General features: G+C 36.8%; 1 protein-coding gene across 3 annotated transcripts in view; it reads left to right on the forward strand.

Moving 5' to 3' along the window:
- The window catches only part of COG5 (component of oligomeric golgi complex 5), a 366,355-nt gene that overhangs the window by 268,984 nt on the left and 69,818 nt on the right, over positions 1-27,553 (forward strand). For all 3 annotated transcript variants that reach the window (XM_010382422.2, XM_030932305.1, XM_030932306.1), the window contains 3 exons: positions 1,176-1,380; positions 15,601-15,762; positions 17,950-18,049. In XM_010382422.2, coding sequence (XP_010380724.1) covers positions 1,176-1,380; positions 15,601-15,762; positions 17,950-18,049 — 467 coding nt within the window. The remainder of the gene's footprint in view (positions 1-1,175; positions 1,381-15,600; positions 15,763-17,949; positions 18,050-27,553) is intronic.

Here is a 27,553-nt window from a genome sequence, read left to right on the forward strand (position 1 = left end):
AAGAATCAACAGGTATAGTGTTATTCAGTCTATCTGTTGCTTCTTGAGTGAGCTTTGTTAGTTTGTATCTTTCGAGGAATTTGTGTATTTCATGAAAGTTTTCAAATTTATTCACATAAAGTTGTTTATAATTCCTTTATTACTCTTTTAGTATCTGCAGAATATTTTGTAATATGTAATGAGATCACCTCTGTTATTCTTAATATGGATAATTTGTTTCTACTCTTTTTTCCTAATCCATCTGGCTAGAAGTTTGTCAATTTTACTTATCTTTTCAAAGAACCAGTTTTTAGTTTCAGTGTTTCTTGTTTTCATTTTCTGGTTCATTGATGTCTGTTCAGAGCTTTATTATTTTATTTCTTCTGTTTACTTTGGTTTTTATTTGCCCTTCTTTTTCCATGTTCTTAAAATGGAAGTTTAGGTAATTGATTTGAAACTTTTCTTCTTTTCAAATGTAAGTATTTGCATAAATTTCCCCCAAGTACTCCCTTGTTGATATCCCACAAATTTTGATGTGTTGTGTTATAATTTTCGTTCAGTTCAAAATACTTCGAATTTCCCTTTTGATTTCTTTTTTGATCCATGGGTTATTTAGAAGCATTTTGTAGTTTCAAATATTTCAGGATTCTTTTCAGGTATCTTTTTGTTACTAATTTCTAATCTAAAACTATTTTGGTTAGAGAACAAGCTTTGTATGGTTTGAAGCCTTTTCGATGTATTGAGACCTGTTTAATGGAACCAAATATTGTTGATCTTGGTACATACTCCATGTGCACTTGAAAAGAATGTGTGTTTGCTGTTTTTCATGAAGTATTGTATGAATGTAAATTAAGTCAATTGGGTTTTAGCGCTGTCGGGTTTTCTGTCGCGATTTTCTGTGTACTTATTTTCTTGATTCTTGAAAAAGGAATTGAAATCTTCAACTACAATTGTGGGTTTTTCCATTTTTTAGTATAGATTGTGTTTCAAAATATATGGCCTGCATATCAAGTGCAGTGAGTCAAAGTGGAAAATTATTATTATTAGCATTACTATAAAAGACCTCATTAGAACACATCTTTGGTTTGCCCTATAGTATGGGTTATTTGGAACAATATCTTCATATGCAGAAGAAACATTTATTTACCACATTTTATTTTCATTTATCTAATTCATGTTCTTGTTTTGCTTGGCAGCTTCTATGTTTTTGAAGCAGGCATTTGAGGGAGAATACCCCAAATTATTACGTCTTTATAATGACTTATGGAAGCGTCTTCAACAATACAGTCAGAATATCCAAGGGAATTTTAATGCAAGTGGAACTACAGACCTCTATGTTGACCTACAACACATGGAAGATGATGCACAAGATATATTCATACCAAAAATGCCAGATTATGAGTATGTTTCTTTAATTTGACCTGTTAGTTGGCATCTTAATTTTATTTTTATTTTAAATTTTATCTTTTATTTTTATTTTAAATTATAAATTAAGTATACACCAAGTCTCTAAATATTTGTAATGTATTTGTATACCTTAAAAGACTTTGCAAGACTTTTAACTGAAGAAGTCAATTTTCACCCTTAGTTGAACACTTCTGCCTCCTGCCGGAGTCAATTTTAAAGTGTAACACTAAGTAGGATGTTGAGAAGCTGGTAGATGATCATGTTGTGGTCACTGTATTTTAATCGATGTTATAATATACCTGTAATTACCTCAGATGGTATCATTTATTGATGGACCACTTGCATAAATGTGACATAAAAGGAACCTGGGTGTTCAGAAATGACAGGGGAGATAAATCTTATGCTGGGATAGGTTCTCAGTCAACGTGTTAAGAGAAAGTGGAGTGGATCACTAGGTCCGGAGTTCGAGACCAGCTTGACCAACATGGTAAAACCCCGTGTGTACTAAAAATACAAAAATTAGCTAGGCATGGTGGCGCTCGCCTGTAATCCCAGCTACTCAGGAGGCTGAGGCAGGAAAATCGCTTGAACCTGGGAGATGGAGGCAGCAGTGAGCTGAGATCATGCCACTGCACTCCAGCCTGGGTGACAGAATGACACCCTGTCTCAAAAAAAAAAAAAAAAAAAAAAGCACTTAGGTATTTGTAGGGGATTGGTTCCAGGACCCATTGGGAAGCTCGAGTTTCTTATGTAAAAATGACATAATATTTGCATATAACCTATGCACATCATCTCTAGGTTACCTATAATACCTAATACAATGTAAATGCTATGCATAGAGTTATTACACTATATTGCTTAGAGAATGATAAGAAAAAATGTGAATAAATGTTTCATTATAGCCACAACTATTGTAGGCCTAACTAGGTTTTCAATCCATGGTTGGTTTAATCCTTGGATGTAGAATTTGCAAAAACGGAGGTCCAACTGTATAGTCAAAATTACCCCTGAAAATCTCTTAGGTCACCCATGAAGTATAGTAGTATAGCCATATTTAGGAGCCATATTGGAAACCAATATACAATCTCAGCAAGTTTAGCCTGCCCAGCTTTTCCTCCAAAATTGAAAGAGTATTTTAAACTTTCAATTTGAGCATCAGATCAAGTGATTGGCTTTCACACCTTTCTTTAAACACTAGAATCATATTTATTGTGTCAAGCCTGGCTAAAGCAGTAGCAGTTTCTTATCACCTACCATGTAAGAAAAATGTTGGATAGACTCATGGGTGCTGTTTAAACAGTTGTTTGTTTCTCTTTTAATTTTATTCCTAAATACATCTAGTTGAATTTGTGTCCCGTATAGTTAGAAGCTCTGACTAGTAGAATACAGTATGTAGAAGTACTGACTAGTGCTGGGCAGTGTGACACATGCTTGTAATCCTAGCTACCTGGGAGGATCTCTTGAGCCTAGGAGTTAGAGGCCAGCCTGGACAACATAGTGAGACCCTGTCTCCCTTTAAAAAAAAAAAAAAAAAAAAAAGGAGTAGTTTTGACTGGCAAAATAAATGGCCATTATAGGTTAGAATCATAAAATGAGACCAGATTACCTTCTCAATAACTCTTTTATAATATGCAGATTCAGTAAGGCCTAATAGAGAGGGCAAAAGAGAACAGAACCTATGTCTGTTATGTCTGTTGACCTACAAAGATTTAATTATACATCACATTTTTTTAAAAGTATATATAAAGTAGCAAATAGAGCATTCTATTTCTGCCTTAGTTTTATTTTTAAATCTATGTGCATGCACTAAAAAAGGTCTAGAAATACACAAAGCAAACAGTAACAGTAGTTTATTTCCAGGAGGTGGAATCCTAATTTTGCATTTTCTGCTTTTATGTAAGAGGAATATATGTTACTTGTGTGAAAGAAAGACAAAAGAAAGAAAGAAAAGAAAAGAAAGAAAAAGAGAAAAAAGGAAAGAGAGAGAGGAGGGAGGGAAGGAAGGGAGGGAAGGAAGGGAGGGAAGGAAGGGAGGGAGGGAGGGAGGGAGGGCACAAGGAAGGGCACTTTGGAAGGCCAACGTAGTCGGATCACCTGAGGTCAGGAGTTCAAGACCAGTCTGGCCAAAATGTTGAAACACTGTCTCTACTAAAAATACAAAAAATTAGCCAGGCATGATGGTGCACGCCTGTAATCCCAGCTACTTGGGAGGCCGAGGCAAGAGAATGGCTTGAACCTGGGAGGCGGATGTTGCAGTGAGCCAAGATTGTGCCACTGCTCTCCAACCTGGGTGACAAAGCAAGACTCAAAAAATAAATAAAATAAAACGGTAAATTCAATGGAGGGAAAGCAAATTAGAGCGAAAAAAGCCACTGTGTTTTCACTAATAAGATATTATTGTCACTTTTTGGAGATGAATACAGTAAAGTGATTGGTGAGGAAAACAAGATATAGGAGCCATATTCCAAGATGTCAAAAAATCATGAGGGTTCAAGGACACAAACAAGGAAGAGTTGAGTTTTCATAGATGGAAGTAGCCAGTGGAGAGAAAAAGAGATGAGAGCTGTAAGAAAGAAAAGAGAACGAATGGAACCAGGCCCTAGAGGAATCAGCACAGAATCAAAATATGAATAGCCAGGGTATCATTTTTCATGATTCATTACTCGTGTCAAATTTTCAGTAGTGATAATTGCTGTGAAGAAAATAAAATAATGCTATAGAGTTGCTTACTATATAGGATGTCAGAGAAAGTTTCTGTGAGGCGGTAACATTTGACCTTAGATCTAAATAGTGTGAAAGAATCAACCAGGGGAAATTGAGAGTAAGGTTTTTGCAGTCAGAAGAACAAATTTAGAGGCCTTAGGAAAATTAAGGCTGGGCGCGGTGGCTCACGCCTATAATCTAAGCACTTTGAGAGGCTGAGGAGGGTGGATCACTTGAGGTCAAGAGTTCAAGACTAGCCTGGCCAACATGGTGAAATCCTGTCTCTACAAAAAATATATATATACACACACACATACACACACACACACACACACACACACACACACACACACACACACACACACACAAATTAGCCGAGCATGGTGGCACATGCCTGTAACCCCAACTACTCGGAAAGCTGAGGCAGGAGAACTGCATGAACCCAGGAGGTGGAGGTTGCAGTGAGTCGAAATCGCGCCACTTCGCTCTATCCTGGACAAAGAGCAAGACTCCGTCTCAAAAAAAAGAAAAGAAAATTAAGATGAGGAGGTTTGAAGAACAGAAAGAAGCCAGTGCAGCTGGAACATAGTGAACAAAAAAGGGAAGTGTTTCAGATTGGATCAGAGAGGAAAGGAAATGTGAGATCATGTAGAGCTTTATAGGCAATGGTAAAGGGCTTGGAGTTTATCCTAATAAAGTGAGAAACCATTGATTTAGAGGAATGATGTGAACTGATAAACATGTTAAAATTAGCACTCTGACTGCTATATAGACAACTAAGGGGGGGCAGCACAGAGTTGGGGAAGTGGAAGATGGAAGCTATTTTGCTTATCCAGATAAGAGATGATAATAACTTGAACTAGGATGAGCAGATAAGGTGGTAATTTGGTCAGATTGATTCAAGATGTATTTTTGAAGCAGGATATATAGAGGGCAAGCCATGGATTTGAGAGGACAGGGGAATCAAGGATACGACTAGTTGGTGGAAGACTGAGTGGTTAAGATAGGAAGAATTTTTTCAAAGCATTGTATTTAATTAATACATTGTATTTAATTCTTTTGAAACTGGTGAATTGAAAATGCAAATAGAGTCGTTGAAAAGGTAATTAAATATGAGTCAGGACTAGAAATACGTACTTGGAAGTCATCATCATGCACTTTGCTTTCTTTCTCTCTTTTTTTTTTACTTTGCTCTGTCATCCAGACTGGAACCTCTGCCTCCCGGGTTCAAGTGATGATCCTGCCTCAGCCTCCTGAGCAGCTGGGATTAAGGGCGCATACCACCATGCCCGGCTAATTTTTGTATTTTTAGTAGAGACAGAGTTTCGCCATTTTGGCCAGGCTAGTCTTGAACTCCTGACCTCAGATGATCCATCCGCCTCAGCCTCCCAAAGTGTGGGATTATAGGCCTGAGCCACCTCACCCTGCTATCATCATGTACATTTTTTAAAATCATGGAACTGGAAGAGATTACATAGGGAAAGATGTATAGAGAGAGAGAAGAGAGAGCCTTGGTCCAAGAAAGATACCAGCATGTATAGATTAGTCAGTGGAGTGGCAGCTTACAAAGGAGACAAAGACAGAAAAAAATGGTGAGATAGGAGGACAACTCAAAGCAATGTGGCGCCCCAAAGAATGAGTTCATTTAAGTTGGAGTCCAGAAATGGTCCTAAGAGCAAACAGCAAGAGGAAGCAACATCTATTCAAGAAAGTCTATGAAAATTTGGTCAGAAAAACTGGAGCCTAAGGTATTTGAGCCAAGATTGTTCCTGTCTTACCCGCCTCAGCTTAGTGAAATGGAGATTGTTCTCTAGATTGCAGTAGCCAAGAACATAGGGCTCCCTCTCTTCTAGCTCCTAGCTGGAAGGCTCTCTTCCTGGGAAGAGCAGGGCCTCAACATTATTCATAATGCCCTCAGCAGGAAGTTGCTGAGGCTGACTTTCAGGTAAGTGAGGTCAGGAGTAGGGAGCTGCCATATTGTGCCCAATTCCCACGTAATGAATGGGTCCTTGAGCATGGCAGACTCAAAGTACTGGGGCCCTAATTACCTTTGCCTGGGCTTTTGAAATAGTGATTCTTTGCCAGGAAATATAAACTGAAAGGACCTCGTGCAGTTGCCTGCCACCAAGTGCTCACTTCCTAGAGTGAGGTTGTTCCCAGACCAAACTGAGGGTTGGACTGCTATTTCTTGCTGCCCAGTAACAAGATGCAGATTAGCTGGAGAGGAGGAGAGTTTTTTATTTCTATAACCAGTTGCAGCGATAAGGCCCGGAAAATATCACCACACCAACTCAAAATTACAAAGTTTTCCAGAGCTTATATACCTTGTAAGCTATATGTCTACATGTAAGTGCATTCATCTAAAGACATAAATGATTAACTTCTTTTAATCTATAACTAAGTTCTGAGTCTTGAAGACCTTCCTCTGGAGCCTCAGTAAATTACTTAATCTAAATGGGTCCCAGGTGCTGGGGTGATTACTCTTATCTTGTCTCCTACTAAATCATGGAGGTTTGGGGAGTTCTTTAGACCACCTGTAAACTTGTTTGTGGAGGCCTGGAGAGTTTCTTCAGATCTCTAATAAAACTTTTTTAATCCTTAATGGGTCCTGTTAAGAAATCCTTCATTGTCTTGTCATGCTTTAAGGCCCAGGAAAGACGTAAGCAAAACTCTTGGGGGGCTTTGTTATATCCCAGCCTTTGTATAAGGACACTGACTCTTTCAGCTTTGAATATTTAACTTAACCATTCAGTCGGTGCAAAAAGTTGTTATGGAGGCCTACATTAGTGAGACCTGGCCTTCTACAAGGTGTCAGTCAGATAGAAGCTTGCCATTTTCTCCACCCTCAGGTCCAGAGCCCTGGCATAAAGATTTTTACTTGGGTAGAGGCAGGCAATGAGACAGGTCCTGGGTCAGGCGTGGTAGTCGCCCAGCACTTTGGGAGACCAAGGTAGGCAGATGGCTTGAGCCCAGGAATTTGAGACCAGCCTGGGCAAAACAGACTCCGTCCACAAAAAATAAAAAAGTTAGCTGGGCTTGGTAGTCTACACCTGTAGTCCCAGCTACTTGGGAGGCTGAGGTGGGATGATCACCTGGGCCTGGGAAGTCAAGGCAGCATACCACTATACTCCAGCTTAGGTGACAGAGCAACACCTTTTCTAAAAGAAGGAGATAGAAAAAGAAAGGCAAAGAAAGGAGAGGAGAGGAGGAAAGGAAAAAGGAAAAGAAAAGAAAGGAAAAAAAGAGAAAAACAGCCCCGAGTCTCTTCGTGAAGTAAATGACTTCATTTGCAACAGAACCTAGAGAAGTCTAAACCTAAGGGTATTCTCAAAAAAAACCCTGGAAGTGTGGTGAAAGGCAATGGGAGGAGACTTGTAGATCTAGTGAAGATAGCTGAAGGTAAACTAGCTCTGAGGAGAGATCTGGAGAATAAAACAGCTGGGAGGAGCCCTCCTGGAATCAGAACAAATATCAAACATGACCTCAGAAACTGTTCTATCAAAGGAGCTACGGTTAGCTCCTTTATGGATGCCTTTGTAGAGGAGTTTATGCCTCAAGGCATTGTTGCAAATGTAGAGCAGTCAGTTAGTGGAGTTTAGGTGTGGTCAGAAAAAAATGACAAAGATAATCGTGCCATTAGTACTGCCATCTCAAGGTGACTATTAGCATACCCAAAACTGTGTCTAGCTGAGGAACATCAGAGATTAAGACTGTGGGAGAGAGAGAGACTTCATTAAAATATTCCAGCCAACCACTAAACAGATAGAAAGCAATCAACAATAACAAGCCGTAGAGCTGAGGGGACCAGTACCCAGAGTTACAACAGTGTATCTAAAATGCCCAGTTTTGGCTGGTCATGGTGCCTCACGCCTTCCTTTACTTCTGTGAATAGCTTTGAACTGGCAGAAATAAGAATTCAGCAACTTGAAGCTAGGTTGATAGAGATTACACAGATCAAAAAACAGAGAAAAGAATGAAGAAAATAAACAGAGCCTCAAGGAAATGTGGGATACCATTAAGAATAACAACATCTGTATTATAGGAATACCACAAGGAGAGGAGAGAGGTAATGGAGAAAAAAAACTTGAAGAAATAATGAATGAAACCTTCCCAATTTACTGAAATACAGTAGCCTATCCATCCAGGAAGCTCAAGTAATATTAATGCAAAAAGATCCACAAACAGATACATCATAGTAAAAATGTCAGAAGTCAAGGACAAAACCCTGAAAGCAGCAAGGGAAAAAGTATACATCAGCTGGGTGCAGTGGTTCATGCCTATAATCATAGCACTTTAAGAGGCCAAGGCAGGAGGATCGCTTGAGGCCAGGAGTTCAAGACTAGCCTGGACAACATAGTAAGACCCTGTCTTTACACTCCTCACACCCCCTTCCCAAATACAACTACACTTCACTTATAAGGGAGTCCCAATAACATTGACAGCTGACTTCTCAGCAGAAACAAAGGATGCCAAAAGGTAGCGGGCTCAGATTGCTCAAAGGAAAAAAAATGAGCCAAGAATCCCGTGTCCAGTAAAGCTGTCCTTTCAAAAATGAAGGCAAAATACTTTCCTTCATTTAAAAAAGGGAATGTGTTGCTAGCATTCCAGCTTACAAGAAATACTAAAGAAAGTTCTTCAGGTTGAAGCAAGTGACCCCAGATAATTTGAATCCCCACAGAGTAAAGGTAACTATGAAATTATAAAAGAAAATATAAACACACATTTTCTTCTTAACTGACCTAAAAAGCAATTATATAAAATAATATGTATAGAATGTATAAAACAAAAAGTGTCTGAGACAGGTCTCTCTTAATTTAGAGGTATATTTTGCACAGGTTGAGGATGTGCCTGGGAAAAGGAGACTCTAATCACTGAAGGATCTGTGACCTAGATGTTTTTCCAAAGAGGGTTTTGAGGACTTCAAGATTTAAAGGGGAAAGAGTGGGCAGGAGAAGAAGGGGAAAAGAAAAAAGTGGGGAGGGTAGGTAGTGAGATAAGTGGTCACATTCTTGTGAGGCTTTGATCAGCACTCACTGAATCCACATGTTACATGTGAAAGGAGAAGAGGGTACAGGAACAGTCAGTTAAGCATTTGTCTCATGTTCAGCAAATCTGCATTTGTCTCATGGTGGGCAGTAGAATTATTTCTAATATTGTCATTGTTCCTATATGTGAAGATAAGCTGTTAATTTACAGGATCAGGGTGAAGGAGGCCACCTGGAGAGAGATGTGGCCTTCCATCTTACAGCTGTTTGGGAACAAAGGAAAGGAAGTTTTTTTGCATAACTCAATTTCCAAGCTTAACTTTTATCTTTGGCATAGCAAGTTTGGGGTCCCAAGATTTAATTTTCCTTTCATAAAAGCATTGTTGAGACTATAACATTTAGAAATGTAATATGTGCCTAATACATTTGCAAATAACTTCACACAGGAGGTAGGTAGGAACAAAGCTGAAATTTGCTAGGAAATGATGGCAGATAGTAAAGTAATAATTATAACAATTCATTGTTGGGTTTATTAACATTAATGGATGTAATATGTATAACAACACCACAAAGATAAAATATTTAGGAATAACTTTAACAAAAGGAGTGCAAATTTATACTCAGAAAACTATAAAATATTGTTCAAAGAAATATCTAAATAAGTAGAAAAATATCTCATGTTCATGAATTGCAAGACTTGACCTTGTTAAGATGGTAATGCACCCCAAACTGATATATATCAATTCAGTGCAGTAACTATCACCATCAGAATCTCAGCTGACTTCTTTGTAGAAAGTAACAAGTGATTCTAAAATTCATGGAATTTGAAGGGACCCAGAGTAGTTAAAACAATATTGAAGAAGAAGAAGAAGAATGTAGGAGGGCTCACAAGAAATTTTAATCCCGATGCTATAGTAGTGCCTGGCACAAGGATAAACATAAAATTGAGAGTACAGAAAGAAACCCATAAATCTATGGTGAGCTGTCTTCAAAAAGTGTAAAGACCATTCTTTCCATTGAGAAAGAATTATTTTTACACAAATGGTGCTGGGACAGCTGATAGTGACATACAAAAGAATGAAGTGGTGCCCTTCATACCATATACAAAAATTAACTCAAAATAGATCAAATATCTAAATATTAGATTAAAAATATAAAACAAGGCTGGGCACCGTGGCTCATGCCTGTAATTCCCAGCACTTGGGGAAGCCGAGGTGAGAAAATCAATTGAGCCCAGGAGTTTGAACCCAGCCTGGATATAGGGAGACCCCATCTCAACCAATCAATCGATACAAAAATTTGCATATATATATATATATGTTAGAAAACGTATGGGTAAATCTTTATGCATTAGGATTTGGTAAATAATTCTTAGACGTGACACCAAAATCACAATCAACAAAAGACAAAATGATATATTGGACTTTCTGAAAATTAAAAACTTTGCTGCTTCAAAGGATTATCATCAGGAGTGAGTGAAAGTATTTCTGACTCATATATCTGGCAATTGACTTGTTTCAGAATATATAAAGAACTCTTTCAAATCAACAATAAAAAGACAAATTACCCAATTAAAAAGTGGACAAGAGATCTGAGCAGACATATCTCCAAAAAACATAGATGACCAATAAGCACATGAAAAAGGTGGTCAGGAAAATACAAATCAGAACAACAGTGAGCTACTACATCACACCCCCTAGGATGTCTATAAACAAAAAGACAAATAGTAGCAAGTGTTGGCAAGGATGTTGAGAAATTACTGTCCGCATATGTTGCTGGTGGAAATCTAAAGTGGTACAGGGCCTTGGAAAAGGGTTTGGCAGTTCTTCAAACTTTTTTTTTTTTTTTTCTTGAAACTGGGTCCTACTCTGTAGCCCAGGCTAGAATGCAGTGATGCAATCACAGCTCACTGCAGCCTCTAACTCTCAGGCTCAAGCAGTCCTCCGCCTTACCCTTTGAGTAGCTGGGATTACAGGCGTACACCACCATGCCTGGCTAATTATTTTATTTTTTGTAGTGCCGTGGTTTAACTTTGTTGCACAGGCTGGTCTTGAACTCCTGGGCTCAAGGGATCCTCCCGCCTCAACCTCCCATAGTGTTGGGATTACAGGCATGAGCCACCATGTGCGGCCTCTTCAAACTATTAAACATAGTTACCGTATGACCCAGCAATTTCACTCCAGATGTATACCCAAGGGAAATAAAAACATATGTTCACATAGACATTTGTATGCAAATGTTTATTGCAGCATTATTCCTGATAGCTAAAAGATGGAAACAACCAAATGTCTGTCACCAGACAAATGGGTAAACAAAATGTGCTGTATTAATACAATGAAATATTACAATTAAAACATACAATATTACCCATAAAAAGAAATGAAGTACTGTACATCCTGCAATGTGGATGAACCTTGAAAACATTATACTAAGTGAAAGAAGACAGTAAAACACACACATACACAGACACACACACAGTGTATTATCCCATTCATATGCAAATCCAGAATAGCAAAAGCTATAGAAACATAAAGTAGGTTAGTGATTGATTGGGGCTGGAGATGGAGTGAGGAAGGTGGAGTGTTATTGTTAAAGATACAAGAATTCTTTTTGAGGTGATAAAATGTTCTAAAATTGACTGTGGTGATGATTGCACAGATCTCTGAATATATGAAATTCATCAAATTGTGTACTTTCAGTGATTGAATTCAAGTGGTGGTATGCTATGTAAATTATATATATGAAAGTTGTCAGATTCAACATGGAGTCACTTGTGTCAAATCCTGGCAAAATAGAGCTGGGGGAGGGTCATGAAGGGAGAGCTGTCACACATGATTTGCCTGATAACAAGAACTATCACAAGAAATTTTTCTAAACTGCAGCTTACTACACAAGTCACACAGGGACAGCTAGCCACTTGTACAAGAACATTTGCCTGACACACTATCTCACAAGCCCAATCCAAACTGCAAGGGCCTAACCATAACACTAAAATTACAAGTCCTACCTTGCAATTTATGACACTCACCAATCAGAACTCACCAGCTCTTATATAAGATGCTGCCAGTGCCAATAAACTTTTTTTGAAAACAACTTGTATAACTTCCTCTTTCCCGAGTAAACCCCAGCCTTTCTTTTGTTTTCCAAACATACCAGAGGCCACCCTGTTCTGTGTGTAGGTTCAAGATAGCAATCCTGCTTCTTGTATGTTATTTCCCATTAAAACCTTTTTACTTAGAATATGTCTTTATATATTTTTTATGCTGACATATCTTTTTTCTTTAAATGACACATAATATTTATACATATGGAGTACAGAGTGATGCCATGATACATGTAATGTATAGCCATCAGATCTGGGTAAAAAGATAATGGGATAAGAAGAGATAGGTTAAATTATTCTGGGAATTTTTTATTTTTAAAAAAGGAATGAAGCTACCTCTTTCATTGAAATAATAAGAAAGTCACAGAGAATAGATGAAGTTGTAGGAGGGGAAAAATGAGAGAAGTGCCAAGTTGAGAAAGGTCATGGCCAGTGGTTTTGCCCTTAGGGTAAAACCAAGAAAAAAGTTACCTATAAAGATTGAAGAGTTGCAAAAGTAGAATTTTAGGTTATTACTTTGACCTTCAGGTCTCTCAATATTAAAGAGGTTTGTATAAATGTCCAGTAGAAATCATTTTTTTCTCTGCAGTACTTGGCCAGCTTAGCAGCAGATATAGAGAACATCTCGGTAAGATTTTCTTAGAACTTTGAAAGGAAGGTGAATTGGAAAAATCAGGGTGCTAATGAGAGCACCTTGAAATGATAGCTATGGAAAAAGGATGATATAGACCTGGTTGACTGATGGAGGCTGGAAGCAGGAAGGGGTCACGTAGCATAAATTACAATAAGGTCAAAGAACAAGTTCTTTAGAGTGAAATATACCACCCTTACAGATTCACAAAGCTCAACATGACTCAGTTCATCTGTTTTCTCTGATGTTATCTTGCACTACCCTCCTGTTACTTGATCTGCTCCTCTGGGCAACACACTCAGGTATGGTCTCTCCTCAGGGCCTTTGTATTTGCTGTTCTTTCCTCATAGAAAGCAATTTCCCTGAAAATCTACACAATTTGCTACCTCTTTTCCTTCAGGGCCTCTCGGTAAGCCTTCCTTTGCCTCATCCTATCTAAAATTGGATGAAAAAGGAAAAAAGACTTAAACGTTATTCTCTATCTTCCTTGCTTTATTTTTCTCTTAGCACTTATCGTATTCCATATTTAACTTATTTTAAATTTTTATTTTTGTGTATATCTCTCCTGTTACTATGTAAGCTTTAAGAAGACAGGGAATTTTTTTTTTTTTTTTTTGGCAGAGTCTTGCTGTGTTGCCCAGGCTGGAGTGCAGTGGCATGGTCTTGGCTCACTACACCCTTTCCTCCTGGGTTCAAGCAATTCTCCTGTCTCAGTCTCCTGAGTAGCTGGGATTACAGGCACGTGCCACCATGCCACCAGGTCCAGCCGGGAATTTTTTTTAAACCAAGTTCTCTACTGTAGTTCTGCACCTAGGAAATACTTGGCAAATACTGTAGTGACTTAATATTTGTGGAAGGGAAAGTAGAGATAGAAGGTGGAGCATGTAGAAAGTTTCCTTTAAGCTTGAAGATCTTAGAGGTGGAGCAGTTCAAAGTGATGACTCAAATTGGGAAGCCCCCTAGTAAAGCCAAAATAAAGGTTATTACAAATGTAGACTTTTAATATAGGACATGTTTTAGAAAAGATGTTTGACATTGTAGTCACCAAAGATCTTTAATGGTAGATTTGGAGAATGGGAAAGTGTTCTTATAATTCAGTGCCAAAATTTCTGCAGAAGTGGTAAGAGGCTTCTGAGGTCAGTAGATGACATGAGTACAAATAGTGACATTTAAATAGATGGCTCGGACTTCAACAGAGGATTGCTTCAGACAGATTTAGATACTAAGTTATTTCATGCTCCCATCGTGGTCTTGGTATCTTCATCTATTAAAGAAATTATTATAATTAGCATTTTACCTGCCAATTTCTTCACAACTCTAAAGCACTCTTAATCTCTATCTTCCTAGCACTTTACAAAGTGCCTGGTGCATAGTATTCTCAGTAAATATGTGTTGAGTGAAATACTTATTGAATGAGAAAATATTAAGAGATAACTATGGAATTATGATGTTGGAGCCAAGAGCATTCTGATCTCTGGGTCTTATCAGTTCACCAGAAGGGTGAGAAAAAGAGAAAGCCAAGTTTCACATACATGAAGAAGCAGGTCAAATGTTTTAAAGGTTAACTTTTTAGATGAAGGGAAATTTGTTCTTTATAAAAGAAAAAAGACAATGCAAAAGCTGGTAAAAGGATTGTAAACAGGGATGATGTGAGAAGACACTGAATTAATTATAGGAGTAAGGAAACATGAAAATAGTGGTTGTACACATTTGATAGTAATTGTCGAAAGAAAAGTGTAAGATCAAATAGTTTGACTGCTAAATGAAAATCAGCATGATTTCAGGATACAGGAAGATAAAAGATACAGGAAGTGCAAGCAGGAAAGAAATGTTTCTCAGGTTAAGTTTGATATTGTGAAGAATATTATAAAACAAAGTAGCACAGTAACAAAATACTACTTGGGAGTATTTACATGATTTTAGGACTTTCACAGATACTTTTTATTTTGTCTCACAAAATAAAGTAACTCAAAAATGGAACACAAAAATGGAAAACGTAAAAACCTAAGTCTGTACACTTCCCTCTCAGACAGTGAGGTTTATTAGGGAGGCAGCTGTGGATGGAAAGGGCCAAGCTAATGGAGCAGCTCTCTGCAGGCTGGTCTCTCTTCCATATGCTTTGATAACTCTATAAGTAGGATTTGCAAGTAAAGGCATATCCCCCATTAGCATTAATAGGATTTTACTGTTATTCTTTTAGTTTAAGGAAACAGATAATACAGTAGGTATTGGTGCATATTATTGTGCATTGATAGTGGGGACTTATGTAGAAATTAAAATGTTAATATAGGCCAGACACAGTTGCTCACATCTGTAATCCCAGGACTTTGGGAGGCTGAAGCAGGTGGATCACTGGAGTCAGGAGTTCGAGACCATCCTGACAAACATGGCAAAACCCTGTCTCTACTAAAAATACAACAATTAGCCGGGCATGATGGCAGACAGCTGTAATCCCAGCTACTTGGGAGGCTGAGGCAGGAGAATCACTTGAACCCAGGAGGGTGGAGGTTGCAGTGAGCCAAGATTGTACCACTGCACTCCAGCCGGGGCAAGAGTGAGACTCCGTCTCAAAAAAAACACAACAACAACAAAAAAAAGTTACTATAGTCCTGAATGTTTAATTGTGAAATATATTTGTAAATATGTACATTGTAAAACAAATTATTTTCTTTTTCTTAATATAGAGTTACATTTTTATGGGAGGTTTTTAAAAAAGATATTTACAGCTTGATACAATAGCATTTAGTTCTGTGCAGTTTTAAGTTAGTTTTTAAAAAATTTTGTTTCCACAGTCCAGAAAAGGCTTTGAAAGACTCACTACAACCCTATGAGGCTGCTTATCTATCAAAATCCTTATCTCGACTCTTCGATCCTATCAACTTGGTTTTTCCCCCGGGTGGTCGTAATTCTCCTTCCCCCGAAGAACTTGATGGTATTATTAAAACTATAGCAAGGTATGTATTTATATAGTGGCATGCCATAAGATAGATGACTGCCGTATTTGTTAGTGATATATGATAGCAGTACCTTTTTAATTTATTTTCAAATTATTCAAGTAATTAGGCCCACAATTAAGAATTTTACAGTAAATGAGTGCACACATAGTAAGTACTTGAAATTCCAATTAATAAAATAATTTAAATACCTTAAATATAGTCTAAAAATAATCTATTATAATTATTTTGTATCTTGCCAAGGATGCAAAGTAAACCTAATGTTTATACCATAGTAAATTTCTTACATTATACAAGAAATCAAATACAATAAATGATTTTATAAATTGAGAAACTAAAACATACAAGTTAATTTTGTTTATTCTAAACTCCAGAAAGTGCTTCATGGCAGAAATAAGAATATAAGTTTGATTAGCTTGCGTTTTGCTATTTTAAGCTTTTTAAGTGAATGTAACAGCTTTTAGGACTCTAAAAAGGGAAGGTATCGTAGCAGAGGTGCCACCTGAATGCCTGCAGACAATGTAATTATATACTGTTGGCTTTAGACACTTATTTAAAAGTTGTCCAGACTAATTTGCAGTTGAAATTATCTCAGTTTCTGTCATGACCAACAAGTTGTCATAATAGTAGATCTGTACATTTGAGATGGACATTTTAAGGAATAAAAAATAGTATGAGACCAAGGTCTAAATTCTTTTAAAGATTAGAAGATGGTGATTCTGAGGTGTGGAAGAGTAAGACTAAAAAGCCACAGGTGGCCAGGCATGGTGGCTCACGCCTGTAATCCCAGCACTTTGGGAGGTGGAGGTGGGTGGATCACCTGAGATCAGGAGTTCGAGACCATACTGGTGAAACCCCATCTCTAGTAAAAATTCAAAAATTAGCTGGGCCTGGTGGCACACACCTGTAACCCCAGCTACTCAGGAGGCTGAGGCATCAGAATCACTTGAATCCGAGAGGCGAAGGCCGCAGTGAGCCGAGATCACGCCACTGCACTCCAGTCTGGCTGACAAGAGTGAGACCCTGTCTCAAAAAATAAAAATAAAAAGCCACATGTATAATAATATACATAAGCATATCTTTTGCTGCAGATGTACCTACAAATTGTCTAGACTGCCCAGCATCTTGGTCTTAAATCTCTCCACAATTGCCTTGACTTTCCAAAGTTCTGAGTAGATCCTAGTAACTTGATCTCTTTGACCTGTTTATGTAAATGTTAAAGAGGAATCTCTCCCATTCCTCTATGCAACTTGACAATGCTGTAATCAAATATAATCTACAGCTGGAAGAATCATGCTTATGCTAGTGTTTAATAAAATTTAAAAGTGAACATTAACAAAATTATGTCTCAATACTATATGAAAGTGCATTTTTGTTACACATAGTATGCACTAGTATTGCTTCAAACTCTTTCAACTTCTTTAGAAAGAGAATCTGGTAAGATTTACTCTACTACTTCAGGGACAATAATTACTTTTCTTGCTTTCCATCTGTATATGGGTTTCTATATGATTTTTAATTTCTAGTATTCTTTCCATGGTCTTTATAAAATACCTTATTATTATTATTATTATTTTTTGGCAGTCAGATCAAATGCCCCAATTAATCCAATGTTAAAGTTGAAAAGAAGCATGACAAAAAAATACTTTAAGAATCCAAATTTTAAAAATTTGTAATTATAGACCCGTTATGCTTTTATATTATTTAAAAAGCTACTGTATTCAAACTAGCATGAATTGGCATAATTTCTACAGAAACTGAGTATATATCATGTGTAATTTATATTTTTAGCCTGTGTCCCTTCAAGGTCATCATTTCCATTCAAGAGCTGTCATTTCCTTGCAGATGTCTATGATATGCAATGCCTCTAATTGCACTTTGTCAGTCTTACCAAGAGTGCGACTTTAAAAATCTGTACACGATTTACTCCTTTAATGACAGACTGAACCCACATATGACATGCTTTTATTAATGAGAAACTGATCATTAAGGAAGCTGTCTCCAGGCACATTTTCCTAATGCTGAATTGAGGTGGTAAAAATGAAACAATGCAACCAGTTCTTGGAAGCAGTGAAATCTATAAAAAGAATAACCACATTGCTTATTGGGTTTGAGTTTTTATCTTGCTTTTTACTTTGTTGATGAACAATGGTGCTAATATTTAAAAACTGTTTTTATTTTCTCCAGTGAACTAAATGTTGCTGCTGTTGATACAAACCTCACATTAGCTGTGTCAAAAAATGTGGCAAAAACCATCCAGTTATACAGTGTAAAATCAGAGCAGCTTGTAAGTGATATCCTTTATCTGTAAACTTCAATGATTTTGTTTAAAATTACTAACTATATAATACTTGACTAAGCATAAATATTGAATTGACTATTCATTTACTTCCATTTTTACTGTAGTGAAAGTTTATAACTTCCTGATGAATTTAAACTAGAAAAAAAATTTCTGTTAACAAAAAAATGGCGCTCCTACACATTGTCAGTACACTTTCAGAAGACAGGCAAGTTTTTTTTTTGTTTTTTTTTTTTTTTTTTTGAGACGGAGTCTCGCTCTGTTGCCCAGGCTGGAGTGCAGTGGCTGGATCTCAGCTCACTGCAAGCTCCGCCTCCCGGGTTTACGCCATTCTCCTGCCTCAGCCTCCCGAGTAGCTGGGACTACAGGCACCTGCCACCTCGCCCGGCTAGTTTTTTGTATTTTTTAGTAGAGATGGGGTTTCACCATGTTAGCCAGGATGGTCTCGATCTCCTGACCTCGTGATCCCCCCGTCTCGGCCTCCCAAAGTGCTGGGATTACAGGCTTGAGCCACCGCGCCCGGCCGACAGGCAAGTTTTATAAGGTTTCTTTTTTTAACGCATGTGCCAATTAATGGGCTAATTATGTATTTTTAAATATTTAAATATGTGAAATAATTTACATAAATTATAATTATATATGATCAATCAAATTTTCCCTTTTGTGTGACAACTAATTCCATGTATCATTCATGTATGGTCACCTAGTGTGAAATTGACTTGAACTGTTAGAAAACTGTTGTAGGAAGTAAAGTACGTAAAATTTTAGTAGAAAAATGTTTATTTACTTTTTAAAGATTCCAACCTTAGAGCCTGGGAGTTTAACCCTAAAATTATTCTATTTGAAATAGCTATATGCATGCATTTAAAATAATAAGTACATAACTGAATCATAATCTTAATTCTATACATTAATGTTTTAAAGTTAAGTATACATATTTCACCAGTATGTATGTATGCTAATTGAATTCAAACAAAATAAGACTTCAATTTTTTTACTGTTATTGATATACTAATTTTAGACAGTGTATCAAAATCTGATTGTCTCCACTATCTTTAGAGTTAGCCAACTACATTTTCAGTTTATCCTCTCTAACTGTTCCCAACTGAAATATCATAATAAACAAAATAATCTACTTTTACCTATATCCAAGTTGTTTCAGTTTGTTCTGTGATAATTTTTAGGGTAAGTTGGTGACATGCTGAAGGACTTACATAAAATGATCCTTGGAGGTAACAGTCTTGTTACGAGGCTTCCTACTTTTAGTTCCCATGGATAGCCAGATTTTGTTTGCAAATATGGTACTATTTTCCATTCAGTTGATCTTGTAGTCTTGACAAAATCATCTTAGAAGCATCTTTTTAAGACCTTTATTGAAAACTAGCCATACAGAGATACAGAAGCTCTTTGTAGGAAATTACTATGAATTTAGATTACTAATTTTTCTCTCAATCTTTGTTTAAAGATGCTTTATTATAATGTTCATTGCTTCAAAAGCATGGTTATTGCTATAAATAAAATTCAGTAGTATTATATCTACTGGAGTTTAGTGTAATTACTGACAATGCCAAGACCTGAAGTTAATTAACACCATAAGAAAGATCCAGCATATATATAGAAAGTACCTTGCATTGAGAGTACGGAGGGACAGTGGTAATGGTAATATGTACTTCAGTTAACATAGTAATGCTATTTTGATTAGATGAAATCAAAATATATCTACAAATGTTTGACTGAGTTGATACTGTTGATCAAATTGTTGGTGGCTGTAAATTACTTAAGCCTACCTAACGTACCTGCAGTGTTGAAGGCTAACAGAAAATCATTGACATTTTTTGGTTTTTAATTGGATTATTTCTTTTTTTATTAAAGATACTTTTATTTTTCAACTTTCATTTTAGTGTATAAGGGAAACTTAAGCATTAAATAAGATTATAAAAAGTTTTTAAAATAGTTTTTAAATACATTATTTAAATGTTTTTAAATACATTATTTAATGTTTTTAAAATACATTATTGACTAATGTCTTAAGTAACAACTTTCTGTGATTGTTCATTTCTTGGCATTTAATAACACTCTTCTACTCCTCTGTGTTTTAAAATTATACCTGTTCTTTAATCTTTACAAATATTCCTATTCTTTTAGAATAATTTGACTGAAAACATTTAGAGGAAAATAGCCAAATAGTCTTTAGTGGAAGAAAGACTTGAAACAGATTTTTGAATTGGATAACTACTCTGCCTATAAATGGAAATGTTGACTTGAGATTTGGTACAAAAACTAAATCAATGAGTGGGAGATTCTTTTCAAAGATGAAAAATTTAAGCTTCCAATCCACAAGATTAAGAAGTGACAGAATCTGTTGTTTCCTGACTTTTTAATGACCGCCATTCTGACTGGCATGAGATGGTATCTCATTGTGGTTTTGATTTGCGTTTCTCTAATGACCAGTGATGATGAGCTTTTTTTCATATGTTCGTTGGCTGCATATATGTCTTCTTTTGAGAAGTGTCTCTTCAGATCCTTCGCCGACTTTTTGATGGGGTTGTTTGTTTGTTTTGTAAATTTGAGTTCTTTGTAGATTCTGGATATTAGCCCTTTGTCAGATGGATAGATTGCAAAAATTTTGTCCCATTCTGTTACCTGTTCACTCTGATAATAGTTTCTTTTGCTGTACAGAAGCTCTTTAATTAGATCCCATTTGTCAATTTTTGCTTTTGTTGCCATTGCTTTTGGTGTTTTAGTCATGAAGTCTTTGCCCATGTCTATGTCCTGAATGGTATTGCCTAGGTTTTCTAGAGTTTTTATGGTTTTAGGTCTTATGTATAAGTCTTTAATCCATCTTGAGTTAATTTTTATTTTGGGATAAGGAGTTTCACATTTATTAAATAGGGAATCCTTTCCCCATTGCTTGTTTTTGTCAGGTTTGTGTAAGATCAGATGGTTGTAGATGTGTGACGTTATTTCTCCAGCCATTAAAAAGGATGAGTTTATGTCCTTTGCAGGAACGTGGATGAAGCTGGAAACCATCATTCTCAGCAAACTAACACAGGAACGGAAAACCAAACACTGCATATTCTCACCCATAAGTGGGAGTTGACCAATGAGAACACATGGACACAGAGAGGGGAACATCACACACCAGGGCCTGTCAGTGGGTGGGAGGCTAAGGGAGGGATAGCATTAGGAGAAATACCTAATGTAGATGACACATTGATGGGTACAGCAAACCACCATGGCACATGTATATGTGTGTAACAAACCTGCACATTCAGCACACGTATCTCAGAACTTAAAGTATAATAGAAAAAGAAAGAAAGAAAGAAAACAAAAGAAAAGAAGGAAGAGAGGGAGGAAGGAAGGAAGGGAGGAAAGGAGGGAAGGAGGGAGGGAGGGAAATCAGATAATTAATGGAATGTTCAAGCAGTGAGATAAAGGAAAGCTAGAATTTTAAGCGTGCTTTCAGAAAGAGTGACTTGAAAATACAGCCTGAAATGTACATTGAGCAGCTTTTCAGAATCTGAAATTTATTTCCCTAAAGATTAGTTATAGAAGTTTCTTGGGTACTGAAACGTTTTAGTATACTTAATTATAGCTTTAATTCATATCAGGAGAAAGACTTATAAAAGGTTTTTTCAAGCTGATTTTTAATATTCTGGGATATAGTAGATTACAACATTAAATTATATGTAGAGTGCATTATATACTTAATACATCTGAAATTATTTTTATGATTACCTTTTTTTTTCCCTAAGGCTTCTCTCTTACTAATCACCAAAGGTATGTGTTATACAAACCTATATCTCTGTAAGGAGAAATCATTTGGTCCTTCTGAATCCAAAGCGGTACCAGAGAATTTATTTTAAAAGTGAGGTTGAGCCACAAGAATAACTACCATCATTAACCTTTATAGTGAATCAGGAATTGTGCCAAGCCATTTATATATATTATTTCATTTATTTCACAACAGTCCCATTAAATGAAAGTATTACTGTCCACCACTACAAAATGTAGAAATTGAAGCTGAGAACAGTTAATAGCATGAGTAATATCGACTACTAAAATTAGAATGCCTGGGAGCAGGTGTGGGCACTAGCATTCAAATCCAGACCAGACTGTAAAACAAGCTTGTTCAGCTCGCCTTATTTTTTACTGTTGTTGTTCTCTTGTGTTTTTTTAGGCTTTTAGCAGCCTGAAGCCATGATTTTTAGTTTCTGTCTCTAGTGCTAAGTGGAAAAGTATGAGTAAGGGACTTTACTGGCCCAACCAGAAACTTAAGAACCCATGACTGTATTCTCTCCCATGTTCACCTCTGCACCAACCTTTAATGTTTTCTTATTTCTGATCTGTAGCTTATATATAAACATAACTTTTTTTTATTTAAGAAAAGTTACATTGTGTTATACATATTGTTTTGTGAATTGTTCATTCATTTTACAATATATCAAGATGTTAATATATGCATAATATATTTTATTTATGTGTAGAATAGTTTATTTCTGTGCTCTTAATGTACAGTTAGATGATTTTGTAGTTGATTTAGCATTGAGTCTTCACATCTGAGTTCTAAGCAATAGGATTTAGTTCCTCCAATATGTATTCAACTTAGTATGGGTCATGTGAATATCAGCTTTCTAGATGCTCTTTTGTAAAAGTAAGATCAAGGTTTTTTAGATTTTCATTTAAAAATTCTTATTTGTCTTGACAGCAATTGTGAGTTTATAATTAACTAAGTAGAATTTTGTGTTTCAAATGCACACATACCTATAGGTGTAATATTATAATATTTTATGACTGAACTGAACAAATTATTTAATGGTGATATATTGGATTTGTTTGTATAGTCTGAAATGTGACCTTTAGAAGAAAAGGTCACTAGACCTTACAGTGGCAAGTTTGGGAGTTTTTGTTTGTTTTTGAGATGGTCTCACTCTGTCGCCCAGGCTGAAGTACAGTGGCATGATCATGGCTCATTGCAACCTCCACCTCCCAGGCTCAGGGTATCCTCCCGCTTCAGCCTCTGGGCATGCCAGCATGCCTAGCTAATTTTCTTATTTTTTGTAGAGATGGGGGTCTCGCCACATTGCTCAGGCTGGTCTCGAACTCCTGGGTTCAAATGATCCATAGTCTTGGCTTTCTGAAGTACTGGGATTACAGGTGTGAGCCAATGTACCTAGCCACAGTGGAAAGTTTTAATTAGTATTTTCCTTGTCCTCTGTGTGCTAAAAGGAAACTAAAATATTAGTATATATTTTAGTGGCACCTTTAAAATTTATAGGCTTGTAAACTTTTTTGATACCAATTTTGGAGGCAAATATATTAATAAGTATTCCTTTTAAAAACTGAAGGGCATTTTCCGACACTAACCATTATTTGATGGTTCCAGGGAATGGCATCTAGAATCTTAGTGTAAATGGCAAATGTTATGAACTGTGAGAAAGGAGATTGGCATTTAATTAGGTTGCAGACCATTTGAAACAGTAATAGGAATGACATTTAAGGGGAGGTCTCAACTTCAATGCAGATCAGTAGCTGTGTATGAGGTCATTAGTTCTAGACACTAAGGTTTTATTTTAAGACTTTGTAAATATGCAATTTATTCTTCATATAATTTCATAAGTTGGAGACTTGACATTCCTATGATGGAAAAAAGCATACATGTGTGATATTTAAATGATATAGAGACATGAGCTCAAATATGAGTTCAATTTTTTTTTTTTTTTTTTGCTTGTTTGTTTTTAGTTTTAAAAGTATTGGCCAGGTCTGGTGGCTCATGCCTATAATCCCAGCACTTTGGGAGACTGTGGTGGGCGGATCACCTGAGGTCAGAAGTTCAAGACCAGCCTGACCAAAATGGTGAAACCTCATCTCTACTAAAAATACAAAAATTAGCCAGGTATGGTAGCGCGCCAGGAGAATCACATGAACCCAGGAGGTGGAGGTTGCAGTGAGCTTCGCTTGCACCACTGCAGTCAAGCCTGGGCAACAGACTGAGACTCCATCTCAAAATAAATAAATAAAAGTATTATTTAATGGAGATTTTAATGTCATCTACAGGGACTGTCACCCCATATATTATTATATGGTAATAGCTTCTGTTGTTAATACAAAAAAAAAAAGATCAAAGGAAATATGAAATCACTTGGAAGAGTTTTTATATTATGTGCAAACAGGTGAAACAAATCAGTAGTATCTTTTTGACCAAATGCACTTTCACTGTAATATAAACACAACACACCAATCCCTTTAGGTTACCTGGCTAGCCTCTTGATCCTTTTTTTTTTTTTAAGAGAAAGGGGTCTCCCTGTGTTTTCCAGCTTGGTCTTGAACTCTTGGCCTCAAGCAACCTCCCACCTCAGCCTCCCAAAGTGAGCCACCACGCCTGGCCCTCTTGATCCTTTAGATAGCCTTCCACTCTTTGTTACCACTCTTCTTACGTTGGACTGTTTTGGGATTACTTCATCCTTTCTTCAAGATAGCTTTCTGGCCTGACACACTCGCTATACCTATAATCCTAGCAGTTTGAGAGTTCGAGACAGAAGGATTGCTTGAGCCCAGTAGTCCAAGACTAGCTGGGGCAACATAGTGAGAACCTGTGTCTACAAAAGCAGAAGAAAAAAAGATAGCTTTCTGACTTGCTTCTCAGACCTGTAAGAGCTTCATTTTCTGGGGGCTTTGGCAAGTCAATACTAGACGAACTGTCAGGACTAAGAGTCAGTAGATCATATTGAAGACAGAGAGCAATGACAAATAATATTTTCAAGAGAAAGTAAAAAATTTGAAATTGTTAGTTAAAGCAGGTCAAAGTCTGTGTTAGTTATCTCTTGTCATAAGAATGCTGTGTAACTGACAACCGCTGTTGGCATGGGTGACACGCAGTAAGCATTTTTGCTCATGCTTCTCGGGTCATATGGGGGCTAGCTAGGTGGCTTTACTGAGGTTGGCTGGGTTTACTCACAAGACTGGGTGGCTGCTGTTCTAGGCTGGCCTTAACCATATTAAAACTCTGCTCTGTAATATGTATCTCTAATCCTGCAGCAGGCTATCCTGGGCCTGATCTCATGATGAAGACAGGGCGCAGGAGAGAAAATATTCCCATAAGTCTCACTCACCAAAACAACCCCTCCACAGTGCAAAATTAAGTAGCAAAGAATGTACATACAAAGTGGGTGAAGAATTGGGATGAATTATGCCATCTATCACAAAGCCAAATTGAGAGCATGTAACAATGAAAAAAGAGAGCTCATGAACTTTTTTAATTTTAATTTTTAATATTTAGAGACAGGGTATCGCTATGTTGCCCAACTGTTATGCAGGGAGTATTCGCAGGTGCAACCAGTGTTCTCTAAAGCCCCAAGCTCCTTGGCTCAAGCAATCCTGCCTCAGCCTCTCAAATAGCTGGGACCACAGGCAACTCCACCACACCTGGCTCAGCTTTTATTTTTATTCCCAAAGATGTACGCTCCCTACTTGAATCCGAATGGTGTGTTTTTGTTAAATTTTTATGTCATTTGACACCACCTTCACTGCCAAAGAAGAGAGAAATTCATTGCCATGGTAATTTACTTAATGATTTCAGTTAATGTTAATATTACTATAAAAATCATAAGCCTTTTTTCTATATGACTTTTAAATTATGTATGTTGACCTCTTATCCCATTTTCTAATCTTTATTGTCCTAAACCTCTTTTCATTACCACAGGCATATAATATTCAAACATTTTTCCTTTTCTATTTTTTTATCTTTCTCAATTAAAATTTTTTTTCTTCATTCCAGAATATAAAGTTTTTTAGTATCTGAGTAAATGGAATCCTCCACACCCACCCTAGAAAATATTAGTATTAGAAGTTTGAAAAGAAATTGAGTAATTGAATCTTGCACCATAATTTTTTACTGCCATGTTATCACTTCAGTACCATCAAGAAGATTTTTGAAATATGTTATTTAGTTTTTCCAGATGTTCTCATTGAGAGAATTGATCAATTACATAGTCAATTTTTTACTGTGATTGGGAGTCCTAACACTATAGAGCTTTTATATCTGTTGAAGCATATTAGTGATCAAGTAGAGCTTTTAATCCTACCCTTTTCCAAGGTATCGACTATAATTTAATGCCTTCATGTATGCTTAGAAATTACGCTATTTGAAAGTGTATTTCTGGGAGATGAAATTGTCAACATTTAGTCAAAATTAGGCTGTGGTTTACTCAGAGCACCCTCCTTCCTAGCATACACCCACATACAAATGCATATCACATTAAAGATATAGCCGTACTCATAATAAGATTTAAAGAAAACCTGCGTTTACTGCCCAGGGCCACTATAGGCATCAACCTAGTGCGACAAACAGCAAGATTGCCTTGCAAATGGAACTAAGGCCAAAACATGCTTAGGAACTATATCTGCAGTGTCCCAGTGTGACACCAGCTACCAGCATTAGATAGGGTTCTGAATTGGAGACCTGCAGTAATGATATGGAGGGAGGCATGATTAATGGGGCAACTATAACTACCCCTCTCCCAATACATGTATTAGGCACAAACCCAGAATGAGGAAGACGTCCTTTTAAAAATTAGGATGCAAACTAAAACTCTGCATTTGAATATAAGCAAGCTTGTTTGATTCTTAGAAGCTATGGATTGTCTTTGATTATCCTTTGCTATATCAGACATGTAGCACACTTTTGAGCAGCTTTTACTCAACTCGCTAGTATTAGGTTGTGCCAGTTTAGAGTATTTTCTGAGACATATCTAAAAGCAAAAATGATGACATGGAAAGATTCTCTCTGTAATGGGAATTAAGAAAAATTCTCTGTCTCTTTCTCTATCTCTTAGAAAATCTTTTTAGCATATTCAATATCTTAGGGCAGGAATTGATAATCTAGCAATGGCAATGGGTTTACGGGATCTGTGGATCCTAGGAAATTATAAAACTTATAAAACTTAGTTCCATTTGCAAGTTTTACGAAAACAGAAGTATTTTTCAAAATATTTTTGAAATTGTGAACCCCATATATCTGAGACAGGTCTCAGTTAATTTAGAAAGTTTATTTTGCCAAGGTTGAGGACTTGCAGAGACACAGCCTCTGGAGGTCCTGACGACATGTGCCCAAGGTGGTCAGAACACAGTTTGATTTTGTACATTTTAGAGAGTCATGAGACATCAATCAACATATGTAAGATGAACATTGGTTCTGTCCAGAAAGGCGGGACAATTCAAAGTAGGGAGGGAGCTTCCAGATCCTAGGTAAATAAGAAATAAATGGTTGCATTCTTTTGAGTTTCTGAATAGCCTCTCCAAAGGAGGCAATCAGATATACATTTATCTCAGTGAGCAGAGGGGTGACTCTGCATAGAATGGGAGGCAGGTTTGTCATAAGCAATTCCCAGCTTGACTCTTCCCTTTAGCTTAGTGATTTTAGGGGCCCCAAGATTTATTTTCCTTTCACAGAATTTTCCTGGGAAAATGCTCTAATAGATTTTAAAGAGGCCT

The sequence above is a fragment of the Rhinopithecus roxellana genome, chromosome 6 (genome assembly GCF_007565055.1).
Source record: "Rhinopithecus roxellana isolate Shanxi Qingling chromosome 6, ASM756505v1, whole genome shotgun sequence".
NCBI classification, from domain to species: Eukaryota; Metazoa; Chordata; class Mammalia; order Primates; family Cercopithecidae; genus Rhinopithecus; species Rhinopithecus roxellana.